This window comes from Scardinius erythrophthalmus (assembly GCF_964197995.2).
Source record: "Scardinius erythrophthalmus genome assembly, chromosome: 4".
Taxonomy (NCBI): Eukaryota; Metazoa; Chordata; class Actinopteri; order Cypriniformes; family Leuciscidae; genus Scardinius; species Scardinius erythrophthalmus.
The window spans coordinates 28735691-28757549 of NC_138224.1; the positions used below are offsets into that span (position 1 = coordinate 28735691).

Here is a 21859-nt window from a genome sequence, read left to right on the forward strand (position 1 = left end):
AGTGTGTTCAAATATGTGCGCGCTGCACTGCAGTTGCTTGGAAACAGACGCGCGCGGACATGGATTTCTGTCGCGCGGTTCAGTTTCTGTTTTCGGTTAAACTGCGTTGCTTTTACAAGCGTTGATTGTTTTATTACTGCGTTGCAAATAGAGAATTTCTATTACCCTATAATATAATTTCTATTAAATACACTGACAAATAAAATAAATTGTTAAACTCAAACTTCAGATTTACTGGGGCACAGAGCAGATTTATACTGGGGCACGTGCCCCAGTAAAAGGTGTCTAGCGACGCCCCTGGTTCAAGGACTTAATGTTCTTTCTACACCTAGAAGAAAAATGAGACCCTCCATTAGAGACTCTGTTAACTCATTTTATAAAATGTGGAACCCTGTCCTTTCCTTTCCTTTGTTCGAACTGTCCCTTCGTTGGAGTTTTGATTCCCCAATGAATTAAAAAAAAAAGAAAAAAGAAAAAGAATAATATATATATATATATATATATATATATATATATATATATATATATATATCTGTCCTTTTAACTTCTTAGTTTTTGTGTGATATCTGGGATGGTTAGGGTGTTGTTCTGGTTATTTGTATTTTTTCCCCATTTATATCTATTTAGATCTTTTAAGAACATTTTTTTTTTAATTGAAATAAATGATTCAAAAACATTGATTCCAGCATATCAGCATACAACAGCAATGCTTCACAAGCCAAATATCACACCTTTAGACAAATTAACAAGTCATAAAAAAATAAAAATAATAATAAATAAAAAAAAACTAAATATTTCCTCCTTTTTCCTATTTAGACATTCAATATTCATATAATTTAGTAAACATAGTGGGGACATTATAGTATCAAGAATTTCTCCATGAATTTTAACAAAATTTCATTCTTTCTATTTTTAATTAATTTTAACGACTTCTTTAGCGATTCCATCTCGATTAAGAATAAATTACATTTAGGTATGCATTTTGCAAATTTTTGTTTATGGATGTAATATTTACCATGCGAGATGTAGAAGTTCACCACATATTCAAACATTTTGCTTCTGTGTGTGAAAGAACATATAACATATTTTAGAAATAATTTATAATTCACCTTTCTTGGTGCAAAAAGAAAAGAACTAACATCAGACCAAATTTTTTAAGATATATTACAGTTGTAAAAACAAATGAGCCAAGTCTTCCTCATGTACAGTACAAAAAAATACATTTGTTGTCAATGTCCATGAATTTTGATAACAAAGCTTTACATGGGTAGATTTTGCGAAGTATTTTAAAATGTATCTCTTTAACTTTATTCAGCATACAAAATTTATTTGGATTTAACCATGCCTCTTTCCAATGAATATCAGCGATTTGTGCATTCCAAAAAAAATTCCCTCTAGGAGAGATTTTATGATTGGATTGAAAAATTAATCTGATATTTTTATTATTACAGGAATGAGAAAATAGTTTGATACCATCAATTATTAACTCAGGAAGTTTCCTTTCGCTACTTCCAAAAGTAAGGTGACTCTTAAGAACATACTTTTATTTTGGTTTGGTGGTGTGACGTCATAAGGCTGAGCCACGTTCCTGCATTCGCTGCGGTTTTCGGCTGAAGAAAGGTTTGTTTTTTACAGCGTTTAAATTGTATTGAAAGTAGATCGATACAATCGATACAAACTCTGCAAGACTGTTTTATAGCTATATGAGAGCTATGGAATTAGTTATATATCACTGAATTGTAGGTTGTTATGCTAGAAACGAACCGTTAAGCATTTGACTAAAGCGCAGTAGTGACGGAGAAACTGAGCCTTTGGAAAATCAAATCAATTGAACTAAATACTTGGCGAAATGATTCAGTGATTCGAATTAAGCGCTCGAATCACCGCGTCTAACGAACACAAACGTGTAATGGACACAAACAGCGAATGTTTAAATGAAAATGCTGTCTATAATCTACATTTTATAAATACCAAACAAACAAAGTCTAAGCAGTATAATCATTGTAATGATATGTGTTTATGTCGATATAATATGTGCTCTTTTATTCATATAGTACTAGTTTTGAGTTTTTTTTTAATGACTTTTTGGCTAATGTTTAAGTCCATTAATTTTCTCACTCTGACTGACTTTCTTACCAGTGCACTGAACTACTGAACTAGAGCTGACTGCGACACGCACAGAGAATAAGTTTGAATTTATTTTCCTTTCTGTTAATTATTCTCATTTTAATCATGACAGATTGTCCAAACACAGAAAAAACTCTTGGTGAAGCAACTGAGATCCACGTGACACTATTATAAAGATGGCGTTTATTAAAGTGGAAAGTGAGGACATGGAGATTGAAGAAACAATCAGAGTGAAACAAGAAGAATCAATCAGCGTGAAACAAGAAGAAACGGATGAAGAAACAGGTTGGTTTCATTCTCAAAGCTGAACTCAGTCATTTGATCCATTCTGTATTAAAATGTCCAGCTCTACAAAAATGAGTGATAGGTAGTAGATGAGTGATAGTTTAAATTAGAGAGAACATTTAAAATAGCTGAACATTTGACATAGAGCAGGTCCCTCATGTGGACAGACATGTTGAGATCACATGACCAGACAAACACAAATGCTGCCTTCAAACCAGAGTATTTTTTCCTTCCGCACTCTTAAGCATTCAATAATCACTCCGCTCCAATTTCCTTGCTCACTGATAACAGAAACACTGCTCCACTTTCGCTCCCTGATTAAAATTGCGGCTAAAGTATTTCAGTATGCTTTGTATTATCACAAAAGTTCTGCTCAGAACATATATTAATAGAAAAAAATAAGCAATACTAGGAGAATAGTTTCAGCGTGGTTGATTGGAACACTAGTATGCATTAAAAATTGTTTCCCCACAACATGCAATAGACCACGCCAATTTAAATGAATCAGCAGTAAAAGTTGAGTATCATTGCTGCGTTTTGCAGTGCAAATTTTGGTATCGGGAAAGGTCCGCAAGCTGATACTTAAGCTCGGAATCCGAATCTAACTTCTCTTTTTTCGAATTCCTCTCAACATGCCGATCACATTGAACATCTTATATTAAGACTCCCATTATAGTAGTGGCCATTTTGCACAGTACAGTATTCATTATTACTACTCCTTCAAATTTTGGCCAATGCTTCTGAAAATTGGCTCAGATGATCTTTGGACCAAGCAACACAGAAATAACAAAACAGATTTTTTTTTTTTTTTTTTTGTCTTTTGGTTCAGAGGCTGTATCTTGAACAAACTTTGATAAATTGACACAAAACGTGGTAGGACTCATCAACACCATGATCCGAGGGGACTTGCCAAATTTGTCAAACAAAATGGCTCTTTGTTAATAACTTTTGAACAGTTTGTCAGGAATCACACCTTGGATTCCTTGTCATGCCGGATCCGTGGATGCCAATTTTGTCCAGATCGGACAAAAATGGCCTTTCCGCCATTTTTAAATTTGACATATTGCAATATATTTTATGTCTTTTTGACATATTGGCAAAAAATTAGACGACATCATGTCCTGAAGGCACCTGAGAAGTTAGAACATTTAAAGATTTTTACAAAAATTTTATTTTTATTTATTTATAAGTTTATTTGTATAGGGACAGTACAAAAAAACATGATCCCAGTCAAAACTGGAAAATATGTATTGCACATAGAGAGTATAGCAAAAGCTAATTTGCATCTCAGGTCCCTAGAAAGGCTTTTCTAAACAAAATAAAAAATAAAAACAAAAAAACAAAACTACTACTCATAGAATAAAACTACCACAATATGTTACTTATAGACATTCAAATACCTACCTAAATTATACATATTAAAACGGAGCTATCGACTCTAACATTAAAAAAGAACGTTTACATTACATTATACTATTACATACAAAAAATACTACATTTAAATATGCGCGCAGTTCTGGTTTATTTTAAACCACCGCTTTACCTTTAATGTAAAGGACTTCATTTCACGTATTGCCTTAAACTCATTCGGCAACAGGTTCCAGAGTTTGGAGCCCTCAACAGAAAAGGCTCTTTGCCCTTGTGTAGTTCTACGAAAATTAATCCTACAATTCCCACCTGCCGAACTCCTAGTGATTCTATTTATATCATCCTGTCTCTTTATCAAATTACATAGAACAGATGGTGCCTTATTGTGTAAACATTTAAAAATCAATTTTATATATAACAAATTTTTTAAATTTGTAAAACTTAACATATTAAGTTTTTTTAAAACGTTGCAGTGATGCCATCGATTTGGCTTTTTATCCATTATTTTCAGAGCTCGATTATATAACATTTCAATTTTTTTAATTAAGGAATCACTTGTTTGAGTCCAAACTGTAATACAATATGAAATGCGGGACAAAATCATTGCATGCAAAAAAAGATGTGCTGCCTCAATTGAGATATATTTTCTAATAAGTCTGAAACAATTTAGGTTAATCCTTACCATTTTTGAGAGCTTTTTTATATGTTTATCAAATTTAAGTTGTGAGTCTAAAACAACACCTAAAAAATTAAACTCATCTACCTCCTCTATTTCTTTATTATTTACTCGAATTATTACTTTATCTTTTTGCTTTCTATTAGAAAAGCACATAAAGACAGTTTTCTTAACATTCAGAGTAAGATGATTTTCCTGGAGCCATATAGATATCCTTTCCATTTGTTCATTTAAAACTGCAGCAACCTTGGCAGATGACTTAGCCGATGTATAAATGACTGTGTCATCAGCATAAAGCTGACATTCAACATCTGGACAACAACATGGTAGATCATTTATAAACAAACTGAAAAGCAAGGGGCCTAAGATTGAGCCTTGTGGTAAGCCCATTTTGTTTCTCATAAGCATTGATTTTGTATCCTCAATTTTAACACACTGATCTCTTAGATTTAAATAAGAGGTAAACCACTCAATTGAACGTTTACTTAAATTAAATGCACTCAATTTAGATAAAAGAATAGTGTGATTAACTGTATCGAAAGCCTTTTTTAGGTCAATGAATACTGCTCCCATCACATGTCCCTGATCCAAAGAATGTCTAGCTTTTTCCAAGAAATAACATATAGCTGTTTCTGTGGAATGCAGAGCTCTAAAACCAAATTGATGTTTATGTAGGAAGTTATTACTCTCTAGATAGTGTATTAACTGTTCAGCTACAACCTTCTCCAAAACCTTTGACATAACTGGCAAGATTGATATTGGTCGATAATTTGAAATCAGGCTTGGATCCCCAGATTTAAAGAGCGGTGTAACTACAGCCTTTTTCCAAGTGTTAGGGAAAACACAGTCTCTAATTGATACATTTGTCAAATGAGTTAACGGAGCTATCATCACGGAGCTATATTTTTTTATCAAATTAATATCTAAATTGTAAACATCTTTTGCTGTTGAATTTGGTAGAAGCTTTAAAATTTCAGTTATTCTATGTTCTTCAATCTCCTTAATAAAAAATGAATTTGGTAGCTCATCCTCCACCGTATTATTTAATGATATTGGTTTAAAATTTTGAGCCAATTCATCTACTGAACTTATAAAATATGTATTAAACTCATATGCTAATGAACCTTTATCATCAATTACTTTTCCATCTATTTGTAGCTCTTTGATTGGTTGCTGCTTTTGAGTTTTATTTGTTAAGTTATTTAATTGTTTCCATAGTGTTGTACTTTGACCTTTGGCACTCTCTATTATTTGAGTATAATGTGATATTTTTGACTTCCGTAATTCTTGTACTACTTTGTTTCGGAGACCTTTATAGATTAAATTATCTGTATTTAATTTAGAAGATAATGCCGTTTTTAAAGCTTGGTCTCTTTTTTTCATAAGATTACGAATATCACTGTTTAACCATGGTAATGATACAATTTTCCTTGAGCATTTCATAGGGATATAATATTTGTTTACCAAATTAGTTACAATTTCAGTTAAGGAAGTGCAACACAAGTTTCCCTCATTTATCTGTAATATATTATCCCAATCAGCGTTATTGATCTCTATTTCAAATTGACCTACTTTAGATTTCGGTATCCCAAACTTAATTCTATCTGGTCTCTGGTTTTTGAATTGCTTTAATCGTTGTTTAGTTAATTTCCTTACTGTTAATATCATATTATGATCTGATAAACCTGTCAGTAGATTATAATTTTTTATAATACGCTCTTCCCTATTAGTAAAAATAAGATCTATCAAAGTCTTACTAGTTCTGGTCACTCTTGTCGGCTTTTTTATCAACTGATCATAATTAAATTTGGACATCATTATTTTTAACTTTTGTCTTCGACTTTTATCTGCCCAATTTATATTAAAATCACCATAAAATATTGTTTCAGTAGAATTATCAAACATTTCCAATAGTTCCTTCATATCATCATAAAAAGAAAGAGTGTGTGATGGAGGATTATATAAAACAACAATATTAAATTGCATTCGAGGAGAAAGTATCACTTTTAAGGCTAAACATTCAATTTCTGTATTTAGATCAACTCTTATACATTTAAACGTTTCTCTAATATAGATCAACACCCCACCACCCTTACCAGATGATCTGTCTTTTCTAAAACAGACATAGCCAGGGACATCTACCATGTTTGTAGGGATATTACCTTGAAGCCATGTTTCACTCAAACAAATGTAATCTAAATTTGATTCAGTCAAAAGAATATGAACTTGATCCAACTTTGGCATCAGACTCCGGATGTTTAAGTGTCCACCTAGAATTCCTCTTAGCTTAGATTTAGTGTTCCATACAATTTTGGCATGATTTACAGTTTGAAAAAAACGGTGCTCTTTCTGTTTGCATATAACTTTTGAAAACAATCTCCACATTTTTATCTCTCACTTTCATTCCTTGGATTGTCGGAATCTGCACAATGATTAAAAAAAAAAATATTTCACTTTCACAAAAAAAGAATGGGATTTTTTTTTTTTTTTTAGTCCAACAAATTTTGTCAAATCTTGTGCACATCTGCGGCATGCCATAGTGATGCCCACAAAGGGATTGCTCCTATATAACAGCTTTAAAAAAAAAAAAATCTATTCTATTGTGTATGGGTCGTTATATTTCTGCTACAGATTTCTGCTAGTTCAAAATAAAATACAGATAATGTTGCACAGTAAAATTACATTTATTTGAGTCCATTGGTAAGAGATAGGGATGGGCTTTTTTTCAAAAACATTGCATTTGAATATTCGGGCTCATATAAATCGAATATTTGTTTATTTAAATGACGTTTGATGAAAAAGAAGTAATTTTTTTTGTTAGTTTTTGTCACCATTTCTGAACAAGCTTACAATTAGGCAATATACACAACAAGCTTACAATATATGTTTCTTTTAGTTGAAAACATTAAACAGTAGACCTATATTTAAACAAAAAATATAGGCTATAGAACAAAAGCATTTAAGCTCAAGCAGCACGAACAGAAAAAAAACGCCTAATAAATCAGACTATTTCAGATATCGTACAGAACGTACACATATACTCGAGTCAGCATATGATAATAATGTTTGTTGTTTCATGTTTATGTTGAGAAAAACAATATCCACATGCAGGGGCGCCGCTAGCGATTAATGCTCGCGTGAGAAAACGCGCTGCGCTGACAGACCTTTCAGAGACACAAAGATAACGGTGTTCACTTTGTGTTCTCTGTTCTTAAACCTGTCTCCCTCAGCGAAACTTAAAAGGAGGTTTATGTCTCAAAACAATTTTGCTATTAGATAAGTTATCATCTCGGACCACACGGGGTCCAGCTATCGTGAATGCAGTGATGGACAGCTGCCTTTCCTCATTCGACTGCTGTTTGGATTTCATGTGATTTCTCATTGTGATGGTGATATTATAACTCAGATTAATGAATTAATTTGATCAAAAGTAATTCCATTTTGTAATATCATTTAGTAAGATAATTTTCAAGTAATTACAAACTTCGTGAGGCAGACGACGACATTGTGATCAAATACAAACAACTTGTTAACACGCTCCACACGCCACCCAGTGCATTTAATTATAACTGCGAGTTAGTGCTTGGGATTTATCATGGATTCACTGCATTCACGGCCAGAAAAAGTAACGTATTAAAATAACGTTGCATTTTATTTTTCGAATAATAATTACAGATCGAAAATTCAAATAATTGTGCACACCCCTAGTAAGAGAGCCATTGTGTGTGTGAATTACTCCTACCTGTCTGTGTGGCGTCTCTCTACTAATTGAAGCTATGGGGTTTAGTTCTTTCAAAACCAGAAAGATATGCTAGAACTTTAAGTTTTTAAGCTATTTTATTGATAAATTAGAAAAGCATTGACAATGTTTCTGTGTGTGTGCAGTCTGCACGTGATACTGTCTGTATGTTTGTGCAATATGCATTGTACAGTGTAGAAGCACATTCGTTTAGATCAGTGATTTACTTATCTGTATGATAAACATGCATTCACCTGATCATCATGGAGTATCCGTAAATATCTTGTGGAGCACTCTCAGAGTATGCATTTATGTGTGCCATTAAACTCGGCTTAAACTTGTATTTGTCTGTTTTCACCTTAGACCTGATGCCGCTGAAAGAGGAGATTCAAGAACTTGATGTAAAGGAGGAAGAGGAACGTGATTTCATAACTGTGGAAAACTATCTTGACTGCCCGCAGACTGAAAAGACTTCCTCAGAAGAAACAGCTCAAAAGACGGGGAGTACACGTTATTTCATCTGCTTTGAGTGTGGAAAGAGTTTCAGCCAACACGAAAACCTTGAAGCTCACATGAATATTCACAGTGGAGAGAGCCCTTACCCCTGCCAAGAGTGTGGAAAAGGTTTCAGTGGAAAGGGAAATCTTAAAGTCCACATGAGAGTTCACACTGGTGAGAAACCTTTCATCTGCCCTCAGTGTGGAAAGAGTTTTGCACATCAGGGAACGCTTAATGATCACAAAAGAATTCACACTGGAGAAACGCCTTTCACATGTGATCGGTGTGGAAAGAGTTTCAGACGTAAAATAAACCTTAATTCCCACATGAGGACTCACTCGAGAGAAAACTGCTTTAAATGTCATCAATGCGAAGAGAGTTTCACAGACAGTGATCAACTGAAGAGGCATGTAATAACTCACATTGGAGAGAAACCTTTCATGTGCGATCACTGTGGAAGGACCTGCTCAAGCAAATCAAACCTTGATGTTCACGTGAGACTTCACACTGGAGAGAGGCCTTTCACCTGCCAACACTGTGGAAAAGGTTTCAATGAAAAAGGGACCCTTAAAGTCCACACAAGAGTTCACACCGGAGATAAACCTTTCATATGTTTTCAGTGTGAGATGAGCTTCACATATCGAAGAGACCTGAAGCGTCATTTGCGAGGTCATCCTGGAAATAGCAGTGTTATGATTGGTCTACCGATTCCAGAACGTGTCAGAAACAAAACGCCCCTAATCTGAATCTCAGCTCTGGAGGCTTCCTAAAGCTCAGCAATTGTACACATTGTAAGGACAGTAACGATGTCAATTTAAATGCGAACCTTATGATGAAACGTTGGAAGAACTAGGCCTAGTTATTCAACCCGAACCTTCATCGTAAAGGTTGACTCGAGCAGGACATTTTTCAGCTTTAAGTTTTCACTCAGTTTGTCATCCACTATTACGGCTAGTGCCGTTTTGTGGTGTTTGTTTTCCCCCCTTCTGTCACTTTCTTAGTTCTGCGCCATTGGTGCTGCTTCCTGCCAATCATCGTTGGAGCTGATGAAGTTGCCCCGCTTTCCTCCAGTTGGCGGGCACCAGGAAATAATAAAAGAGAGACGCTGACACGGAGAGAGAAGATGCCTTTGTTTTTGTCTGTTGTTGTTCTGAGAGAGATTGTGATTTAGAGACAACGTCAATTCTGTTGTAGTTGTAATTGTAGTTAAGATCCTGTGGTGCTCTTGTGTGCTACCTAAACAACTCTTTACCACCTTTTGTTTGAATGGTTCTGATTACAATGGGGAGGGAAGGAGAGGAAAGGTAAGCATATCACGTGATATACATTGGGCACCACCTGTTAGTGAATTATTGTGTTAGAAACACTAGGTTAGGGGCGTGCATCACTTGTTGTATTTTTGCTTGGATTTAGTGAGTATAGTTTATATTAGGGTATCTTCGCATACTGAAGATTTTTCTTTTCTTTTTCTTTAGTCAGTTTAGTACTGATTTATGAGTTAGAGGGTTATGTTTTGATTATTTCATTTATTTGATTGCCGCCCAATTCCCTTCCTCTTTTCCCCTGCCTGGGTACATTTTTGTTCTTTTCTTTCCTGTAAATATTATTGTAAGTTGGTTTGGTTTATGGGTTCTTCCCACTATATTTTTGTAAATAAACACGTCTTGATTGCCTTAGAGCTGTGGTCTTCTTTGCCTGCATTTACATTGGTACAGAGTCAAACTCTGACAGTTAATGTTATTCCCAATACCCCTTTAATAATCGCAGGGTACGTAACATTAATTGGGGCTCGTCCGGGATATTTACAACTTTCCCGAGATGTCGTGGTTTAACTCTGTATTGATGTTTAAAATGTAAGCTGGCATAGTACTGTATTAGGTGATCCATCTGGCGAAAGAGTTGATGCCGCGTGCTTTTGTGTATGTAGTGTTTTTAACTTAAAAAAATAATAATTCGTAATAATAATATTATTATTATTTGTATTTATATAAATAAGAATTTGATGCTAAGAATTGTATTTTTTTTCTATCATCCCTGGCGCTGACCCAAATGCACTCTGGCTTATGTTCAGCTATGATAAATGAAAACCATACAGCATTACCACTAATTGGTATAGATGGTTACAGTCGTTTTATTCTATGGATGGAGGCGTACACAACCAGCTACGATACGTAATAGCCTGTTACTTCATAACAGTTATGAGCATAGGAGGGTGTCCCGAGAGGATCTGCACAGACATGGGCACCGAGTATGGTAGTGTGGGAGCAATGCAAAGGTTATTATGAAGTAACCATGGAGACAGTTTTGCTTGAGAAAGGAGTTCCTTTAAGGAAGAAGCACAGCATTGCCATTTTGTAAGCCTACAGCATTTCTAGTAAGGGTTACCATAAAAAAAAAAAAACTTTCATGACCTAACTGTCAACAGTCAAGATTATTACAGGAACATAATTAGTTGTCAAATTTAACAAATAAGCTTTAAAGGTGCTGTATGTAGTTTTTAGCGGCCTCTAGCGGTGATGTTTCCGATTGCAACCAATAAGTTTACAAGCGCGTGCTCTTACGCGTGCTCGAATTTATGAGCGAGCACTGTGGGTACCGGCCAGACTGAGACGCAACCGGACGTAACACACAAAGCATCCCACAACATGCTGGAAACTCAGGTAAACTCCCACTGCAACGTTACAATAATAGGCTACTTTTATCAGCTTGACTTTGAACTAATGCTCCATGCTCGTACCATGATAAGTATGGAACCCAAGCAACCGTGCCAAATTCTGTCACTGCAAGCACCACTTCACATTTTCTTCAGGAAATGTACATTCTAGGTTTGTAGATAAGGTTTCTCCATTATTCAAATGCCCTGCCGATGTTGATCCGTGTTTTTTACCCGAAGTTTATCCGATTCACTTATGGCCTTACGAGCTTCAGCAGAAAAAACTTTTTTGGTATCTACGAATTTCATGACCTACATGATTGTGTATATGATATGTTGATACATATGCAACATATTAGTATTTCAAGAATCTTTAATAGTTTGTTCATCAGCACCCAATTCAGTTACATATGAAAACAGACATGCTTAAGACAAAGGATCGTAAAACTTTCCCTCCCAAAGCTTAAGCTAACATTGGCTCCAGAGTTCGAATTACAAAGTGGCTTTCGGGGGAGCCCTATTTTCCGATCCTCCCTGACTGACTTTAATGCTTTTGGTGCATGTTCGGGCATTTAAAACAATAGGTTTACAGTAAAAAGTACAGAACGTACTTGGTTACTTACGTAACCTCGGTTTCCTTAGAGATAAGGGAACGAGTACTGCGTTGCCTTGCCGTGCTATTTCTTTCACGTCAGGTGTTTTCGTTTCAGTCGATTAGATCTGTCATATGGCGAGTTTTCTCTGTATTTATACTCTACTATTTGGCGCGCAGAGTCTGGCAGGGCGCCAAGCGCTCCTATTGGATCGCGCGCTTCTGCTTTCTCGCCATTGGTTTGTGCAGTTGCCTCAGCACAGCCTATCAGCGAGCTCTGATACTCTTGCCTGTGCTGCTGCAATGCGTTTTAAAATAAAGGCTTTAATATTCTCGAGAAAAGGAGTTTTCCCTTGTACAGAATGTACAAGAAATGTACAGAAAATCAAAATCTATATGCGACACAAAAAATGGACAGTGTTTTAGAGCTCCCCCTAAATGTCTCAAAGTAGGCTTTCAGGGGAGCCCAGGTCCTTTTCAGGGGAGCCAAGCTCCCCTTAGCTCCCCCGTAATTCGAACCCTGATTGGCTCGCTGACCCGTGGAGGCAGAGTTAAAAGGCACTGTCAGAGTGATAGCCTTCTCTTTTTTTTCTTTTCCGGGTTGCTGTGCTAGTGGGACAAGAAGCCTCAAACTAACATCGACTAAGTCTGTCATAATTTCTTCATTCAGCGAAGAAGAAATCAATTACAACTTCAACAACATTGACTCACGGAACCATCAAATCGTTCTTCAGAGATTTAATGCAAGTATTGTACAGATAACAAGTAATAAGCTGTGAACCCTTTTTTAACAAGGCGTTTTTAAACTAAGCTAAATCTTTCATATGGTTACATTACTCTTCTCCATAGTTTCGTTTCCTGTTCCTGTTTCTGGTTTAATCCAGTTTCACTTTACAATTTAAGTGTGTTTTGTGTGAATGTGTTTTTTTTTTTTATTATTAGTTATGTGTTCATGATTTAGTTAATAAATACATATACATGTGTGCACAATACATTTGAGCTCCCTGGTTCTGATTCTGTCAGTTCAACGATTCCTGATATTGCTACACGCTCAAGCGCTGTACATGCTAAGAATTTAATTTTTTATGTGGCCATATCCTTTCTTAAAATGAATAAATAATCAATACTGATAGTTGACTGTTGAATTTATCTCTTTAATAATTTTGACCAAATTCTTCACACATGCAAAGGTCAAATGTCACTGGACATTTACAGGACTGTTATAGGACATTCTCATCTCAATTAATAAATGTTTTGAATTCACAGTTATTGTAATATTTACATTTTCTAAGAGCTAAAATGTCCCTCACTTTACCCTGCAAATGTATTTTAACAAAGTGTTCATTAACAAGCATTAGCTTTAAAACTTTTTTTTGTATTTTAACTTGGCACAGTGGTAATTTCAACACTTTCTTTTAGAATAAAAAGACATTTCAATGGAATTTTTGCCTCATTTTTAAATGATTTCATTTAGCCATTCCATTCCCTAAAATTAACCACAAAGATATGCATAACATTTGTTGAACTTATTTTATTAACATCAGAAAAACGGTAACAGGGTGGACATCACACCACTGAACAACAACTCCTTTACCCTGGCACCCCCTGAAGAAGAAAGACACAGGTCCACATCAATCTTTAAACTTAAACATTTTTCAGATAACTTAAAATTTACACTTATACATATTTTCAAAGGTAACAGCAACAGTAAACTACTGAACAAGCCAGCATCTCAGGTGTTTTTCTATGAAATTCCACACTGTCTAGCTGGACGGACCTCTTGTTTAAAGGTTGTGAATCTTTCATCAGGCACACAATCTGCTCATCCCTGTACCAGCTAATGTCCTCTTGTGGACTCGGCCAGAAGAACTTGTTGGTCCCATTCTTGTGCATGCATTTCTCCCTCACATCTTCTTCAACCTCCTGGATGATTCCTAGGTAGGGTTCACCATAATAGTTGACAATGCACCACTTCCCAATGTTTTCTTTCATGATGACCTCAGGGCGTGATGGTTCTTCGATGCAGTGTGGGCTTTAATCTTCTCCCAGGCTCACCTCCTTCAGCCCATAGCATGCACAGTCAAGTATACCTTTGTCTGCCTGACAAAGGCAAGTTATGTCTCGGTATTTAATTTTTCCGTCCAAGCATATTGTCACAATTTACAATCATTACAACAGATAAATGGTTCTATATACAAAAATTTATAGCATAGAAGGCCAATTAACACATTAAAGTAAGTTGTTCTTATACCTATTCTTGCAAGATTTCATTTAATTTACTATCCTTGCTTTACTATATTTAATATTTAAAATATTAATCTGGCTTCAAAATATGTTTAATATTTTAAGTTTCTAGTTTTAGAGAACATATTATTTCACTCACTCTCACACACCCCTCCCACACAGACACACTGTAGTGGAAAAATCATCTAAGATAATAGAATTCCAGTTTCTACCTAATCAACAAAGCATTCAGTCGTAAACTTTCTTTTAATCTTGAGGACCCTGGCTGTGGAACATTTCTTGGTTATGGGGACTGTCTGGACTTGGGGGAGGAGTGGTCATTGACTGTTACGTTTCTGGATGTTATCCTGGCTCTGGTACAATCCCTCTACTTTTTCCTCTTTTCTCACCATGTTTTTACATTTATGCATTTGGCATTAAATTATCTGAGATGATTTTTCCACTACAGTGTGTCTGTGTGGGAGGGGTGTGTGAGAGTGAGTGAAATAATATGTTCTCTAAACCTAGAAACTTAAAATGTTAAACATATTTTGCAACACACTTTTGGCAGATAATTTTATCCAAAGCGACTTTATCCAAATGCAAAAGTTCTACCACTAGACCATGAAAGCACACATAGACCATGAAAGCACACAACTATTTTTACGGATCTATGGATTTATTCACGTAAAAAGCGCTATTATATGGATTTATTCACGTCTTGGCACTAACAAAATATATTAGTACAGTAGATCTCATTAAATGGCAAATTAAACCCAATGTACTATTGAAATTGATTTCTGGACATCGTAATGTTATTTTTTCTGAAAATTGTTATTGTACACTATTATAGTACATATATCTTAGCATTCTAAAGCAACCTCCTTTTAAACCTCCAGTTTTTAAAACAAAATTACGCTACTGGTTGGAGATGTGTGTTCGGTTGCTTGAGTTTTATTCAGTTTTTTTATTCCCAACTGTACATTGGTTTGGAATGAAATGGCTAGAATTTATTCACACCTCTAGTATTGAATCCAATCCCAACCAAAAAAAACTAATCATCTTAATCATGATATAAATCACTAGCAAATTTATTACAACAATATTATAAATCACAGTGTTAAAAGAACATTTCTCCAGACATCCGTAATGCGAAGGCCAAATCAAGTCAAACCAACCTCACAAAACGAAAGAAAATGCTGTACCTTCCCCACCATCTGTAACAAAAATTGTTAATTTACCAAAAAGAAAGAAACTGCAAGGCTGAAGCTTACTGTAGGGGTGGTAAACTAGCTGGAAGAAATTGTGCTCTCAACCACATATGCGTGCACAGCAAACAATAGGAAGAGGTGCTCAAACCCTGGTGCTCCAAACTCACAGCAATGTGCTTCACCCAGGTGATTAGGCCTCCCCTCAACGCACTCAGCCTTGGCTCAAAATAGAGAAAAAAAGGAGAAATTAAGTGGGTCCGGTACAAATACAAAATAATCAAATGAAAACAATCATAATATAATTTCAAAACAGGAAAAATAACCCAAGTTAAGAAAAACAGCAGCGCGACCTGCTGTTAACCATCACGTGATACACATTAGACTGCAAAACAAAACATAATGATCAAAGAAATGCTCCAATCAAGGAAACCAAATTTGCCTTGATGTTTTGGTATATAAGTTGTACCATTAAAACCTCCTGCAAGTTTCATAGCTTAAGAGGTCCTCCCCATTATAAACGAAGCATTTATTTAATCAAGCTCTAATTACAGCTCGTTGGGGATCCATGGTAAGAAGTGATGTATCAGTCGTTTGCAAATGACCGCCTCCAGCGCAAGACAACTACGCCTCATTTTGCATTATCGCATCGTTGTCACGCCCACAGGTGTTCAGTCGACGTGCAGCGAGTGGGTCTGTTTACAAGAAGATTGCGATGCCACGCAGATGTGCTGTTCCTGGCTGTGGAGAAACAAAATGTTTGAATACGCTGCCAATCGATCCAGACGTCAGGGAAAAATGGATGCAGTTTATTTTTTGTGGACGTCCCAGTCACGGCAGTGTTAATTAAAGCATGTATTCTCTTTACATTTCAAGGATGACTGTTTTGAGAACAAATCGCAGTATGATGCTGGCTTTGCCAGAAAACTTTTGCTTAAAGATCACTGACACTGGAGAGCGGAAGAGGGGCGGGCATGACAAAGCCTACGTTCTAGTGCCTCCTGTCTACGCATTTAAATACACAGGCCCTAATTATGCCATATACACATTCCCATATAAGGATAACCAACGCGAAGACAAACTTTTAGAGATTGTTTTGTTTTTTGTTATAAGCCAGAAAGGACAAGGATGCAGCTTCTCGCAATGCAAAGTCAATGGAAATGGTTGGACGGTGGGGGTGGCTTTCAGATTATGACACGTCGCTCTGTCTCTATGCAAGTTTACTTGGGGACATGGCAGTTTAGCCTACTTGCACTAAAATCAGAGTGCAAATAATCAAATTATTTTTAATTTATTAATCCTAGGTACAAATTATTGTGTTCTTTGGTAAAGGAGGATTAACTATTTAAGATGATAATTTAGAAACAAGTATTAGCCCATTTTTACTCAAAATATACCACATTATGTCATAAGGACTAAACCAAATGCTAAGAATGACAGCTGGTATGGTTTCTGCACCCATAGAGAGCCTAAGTCCCTCCCCTTCCGGTGGACCACCATGGGACCTTATTTCGGAAAAATATTGTATGGTAGTCAATGGCGAGAGACAACAAATATTTTGATCTCATTTGAATTGTGCCCTGAATTACACATATGATGTTTGTCAATTTAAAAGATACATTTTAAAGTCAAGAAAGTCGCAGTTTGATGTAAAACTGTTGAGGTATAAGACTGTGAAAATACGTAATTACAAAGACTACAAACCCAAAAGGCGCACATGTGACGTCATACCTTTTCTCTCAATGAATGAAGCTAACTTTACTGAAGCTAACGTCTGTCATTTTTTCTATAGTCTTACGTTATAATCGTAACGTTACGCCGTCATGCCTGAGTGTTTTGTACCCGACTGCACACGAGCAACAGATCTTGCTCGTTGTTTCGCTTTCCGGGTGATGAAAGGACCAGGAGTCGTTGGATTAAACACATCAGGTGAGATACATATCTGCGTGGAACATAGCTAAGTTACCTAGCTAGTAGCAAGCAATGAACGTTAGCTAGGATTACCGCGTTAACTTAGCCATGTCATTTTCATTACTCACAATATTTAACAGTAAGAGAGTAGTCAGGAAGTTAGGAAGAGTTTGGTAAGTATTTAACGTTAGTGAACCCTTTGAAGAGTACTGCCACACCAGTGTGGTCATTCTGGAATATACCATTTTGTGTTAAGTTGTGTGAATCTAACCGAATGAATGAGATGATTGACATTAATGAGCACCTATCAGCAGATAATCCACCCTATTTAAGAGCTGGTTGGCTGTAGCCTGGCATGCGTCACGTCCGACTCCGCCTCCTGATTCGTTGTTGACAGTGGCTATAGCTGTCTTTTCTCTCTGCCTTGTCCGTGGCGTCGTCTTAGTGGGTGCATTCGTGTGCTTGCTTTGCAATCAGTGTCTCTGTGCCCCAGCTGAGTGCACAAATTCAGAGCGTCTGTGCGACGAAAGGATAAACACCATGGGTGGTTAGATCATCTTCTTTTGCCATTGTAATCTTGTCGATTCCTTGCTGCCATATTACAAGAACATCATATATTTCTGCCAAGAGAAGGATTGCCGCTTTCCAGTCACACCCGTGGCGTTTACTTTCGCTGCTGTCTGGTTTGACTGTTAGTTTACTGTGTCCTGAATTGAGGTTGACGCTCACCTGTGTTCATAACAGGAGCACCAAAACCATCTGCTTGCTCGGTGCGAGCCTGTCTCCCCTGTTGTGTGAATTGAGTTAATTTGTTTTATTTTGTTTAAATCTCTGTATATCACTGTTATGAGTATCTGCTTTATGACTACGTTGTGATTTCTATCAAATTGTGGTTGATGGTTATTTTTGAAGTTTGTTTATTAATTTTGATCTACTTTCAGGCGCTGGGGTCCCACGGGTGAAGGATCTCTTGTGGTGGTGGTGCTCCGAACGTTTGCTGTGTGACACTTTTGAAGTGTTGTGGTGTGATCTGAAGTGCACGGTGATTGTGTGTGCTTTCGGCTAACTAGTTAGTGATCACTTCTCCTGTGGTGTACCTCAGCCCTGTAAGTCTGTGTAGTTTTTGTTTTTGTAAGTTGTGTAAGTATTAGTGAAGTGTGTTGTGTATGTGTTTGTGATTTTTATTATTTTGAAACTTTGTCAGCCATATACCTCTCTTTCCAGTTTTCAGACACTGTCTTAATGGTTGCATTTTAATGTGATTTACCTCCTTGCTCTAAATTAAACTTTATATTAATAAAGATTTTGTATTTTTGATACCCACGTTTCTGCCTACCTTTTTAAGAGAGTCGAACCTGTGTGACCTAGTAACAATTTAAGTGTCATTTATATTTCCCTGGGTGAAATTCCCAGGGTGGCGTAGTCGCAATTCCTTATCTGAAATCTGTGATATCACCTCCGTCTGCCTCGCTACATGAACATTGAATATTAAAAAGATCAGGCAGTTCAGGGAGAATCGAAAGGCAGGAAGGCAGCCATGCATGTAATTCTTCTGGACAAAGATTTTCATTGTGATGGTGAGTCAGTCTCCTTTTTTGGCAAGGTAGTGTGATAATTAGTGAGAGAGTGAATGAACAAGTCTGATATGGGGGAATTATTTATAGTGTTGAAAGTGAGGTGACTTACCTTTTTTGTCTTTTAATTATTTAACCTACTTTGTAAATCTGTTGACACACAAACAGCACCCCACATACAGACACATGTAATGTCACACATTCACACAGTCATCTGAAACCACCTTAAAAAAAAAAAGTGTAAGAGTGGCATCTTGTTTTGAAATCGTGTGAATAATGGTTCTTTATTCTTCTTTTCCCAGGTCCATCGGCACACCCTGTTCTGCATGTCCTGCTTGCCCATCAATGCTCTTATTTGTATGTAATTACAAATAAAGAAAAATTAAAGTGAAGTTGTGTTTATTCTGAGTCTACAACCAATATTTGTGTTTCCAACATTCAATGTTTTTGAATGTTGGAATTTAAATGTGAATTTAAAGTGTATTACTTAGCAGTCAATATGTGGCTACAACAGTAAGAGGGGCTAAAACAGAGTTAACACTGCGCCACCCTGAGAATGCTAAGGCAAGTACCCAATTAGGCACACAGGTTCCAAAAGCACTACACAGAAGATGTGAATTCCATGCAATCAAAGGTTTGTTGAAGAATTAGGGGGGAAGGGAAGTTCCTGTAAAAGAAAATATCAAATGATTATTGGGTTAAGCATTGTATGACATACAGTATTTCGATAATAAGTCAAAAGTAGATGTATTAAAGGAGAACTTGGTAACTTTTTTAACTTAATAAAACTGTCTAGAATTAATTTGGATGGTTAAACAACCTGTTCTGGTGATATTGGTGACTTTCCCCGCTCCCCCCAGCGTTCCCAGGCGGAAAACCAACCTTGCAACTTGGGGACTACCGTCCCGGCAAGATAGAAATTGGAAGTCTTGTGAGAAACAAGAACGAACGCGAAACACGAATTGCTTTACGGCAATTCGACATAAACACACACGCATGTATGATGTATTACCAGATTACCCACCTCGGTAGACATAGCTCCACACGATACAGTTGGCTTGCTCCGATCAAAACAAACGCACATGAGCAGCGGTAGAGAGGGGGAGGAGGCCGCCGCAAGTGAGTTTTTTACGACCGTGTTGTGAAATATACGCCCCCCCACAGCTGTAGGGGGAGCTCGTGGGGAAAACATGCGACAACAAAGGAAAAATCAGCGAAGAAGTGACTAGAGTTCGCTAGAGTTGCCGAGTTCTCCTTTAATATATTATAAATAAACAAATTGCAAAGTGAGTGAACAGGAAAAAAAATCAAATCAGTATTTAGTGTGACCACACTTTGGTCAAGTCAAGTCATCTTCATTTATATAGTGCTTTTAACAATGTAGATTGTTTCAAAGCAGCTTTACAGAGATAAACGTATAATTTAAGGTAACAGAGATTGTTTTGGCTTTATAGCGGTTCTTGAATAATGTTATTTTCCAGCTAAAGTTAGTTTTGATTGATTCACTTCCATCGAAATGATCATTTGTTATTAAATTAGGGGCCGCTAAGACGACACCATTCTCTCTAAACAGACTTTAAACGTAAACCTCTGGTAAATGCTGATGGCGTTAACATGCGCATTAAGAATTGATTCTATAGTGTCTATAGGCGGATCTTTTGTGACGTCATTGTTTATGTTTGCCGCGTTGCATCACGGGAATCGTGTGGCAGGAAACACCGCTAGATAACTGTAATTTGACTGTTTTGCACGTTTGGAGGAGGATTTAGAGAAGAGGATGGTTCACTCTTGCTGTGTGGTCGATTGTACGGCTCGTTGGGGGCCTGATAAAAAGTTTTTCCGAATTCCCTCCGAAAAGGATCGCGAAAAACGAAAGAAATGGTTGCGTGCAATTAGGCGATTGAACCTGGACGCTCCGAAGCCTGGATTCCTAACGTTACTGATCGAGTTTGTGAGGCTCATTTTGTTCATGGTAGGCCTAAGTCTTAGTGACTATGTATTTATAGAAGATTGAATAAAATAAAAAATAATAAAACTGAGTCAAATCAACCGAGTCATATGTTTTCGCGTTCTGATTCAGGTGTCCCAAACCGCAATCCACAGCACCCAGACTACCGTATTTTCCGCACTATAAGCAGAGGCGCACCTTCAATGAATGGCCTATTTTATAACTGTTTTCATATATAGGGCGCACCGGGTTATAAGGCGCATAGAATAGAAGATACTGCAGTCAAACGTTTGACTGGGTTTGCGTTATGCAGTGGTCACCAACCTTTTCAAGCCTATAAGATCACATCCAAGTCCAAATGTAAACCAAGATCTTCGACTTGCAAAAAAATATGAAAAAAAACAAGTGGCTGAGCTGTAAAACCTTGTTTATACTCGACGCGTCCGCATGAGCGCGAAGGTAATAAAAAAACTAATATCCGTCTGCTCGGGCAGATTCGGCTTAACAGCGCGCGCGCCTCCGCATCCGCAGATGCACGACTTTGAGCCGAATCTGCCCGAGCAGACGGATATTAGTACATCTCATCATCACCCAGTTTGCGCGTCTAAATCAGTTGTATGGTCTGGTGTTCAGTCTAAAACAAAACAGTTGCGTCAAGTATAAATGCCTCGTCTGTTTGGGGAGTTCCACGCACAGTCAGCGGAGATCTCATATGGGCTTTGAATAACTTCGATTTTGTCACCAATACAAATTTTGAGCTTCTCTCCAAACCTCCTCCGGTCTTCAGATGTTAAAGTGCTTATATATTGTGGATTTTGCCCGCTAACTCTCTTGAAAGTGCTCGTCGCGTCTTTACAGCCCGCAATACTGTTTGATTTGTTGTCACACAACCACTCGCGCATGCGTACAAAGATGTCAACAAAGATCCTCCTATAAACAGGCTAGCTGGAGGTGTGCTCCAGGGTTTTAAGTATTCATTATATAATTTTCTCATTGCAGACAGGGAGCCAGATGCTAATAGTAGAATTTGCAGCTGCCATTTCCCTCATGGGAAAGA

The 21859-nt window shown here is 36.9% G+C and overlaps 1 protein-coding gene across 1 annotated transcript; it reads left to right on the forward strand.

Moving 5' to 3' along the window:
- The first annotated feature begins 1584 nt into the window (after positions 1-1584).
- Positions 1585-10368, forward strand: LOC308690034 (uncharacterized protein). Its single transcript, XM_081364264.1, has 3 exons — positions 1585-1620; positions 2240-2412; positions 8559-10368. The coding sequence occupies exons 2-3, from the start codon at positions 2304-2306 to the stop codon at positions 9437-9439; spliced, it is 990 nt and encodes a 329-aa protein (XP_081220390.1). The 5' UTR covers positions 1585-1620; positions 2240-2303; the 3' UTR covers positions 9440-10368.
- Positions 10369-21859: the final 11491 nt, after the last annotated feature.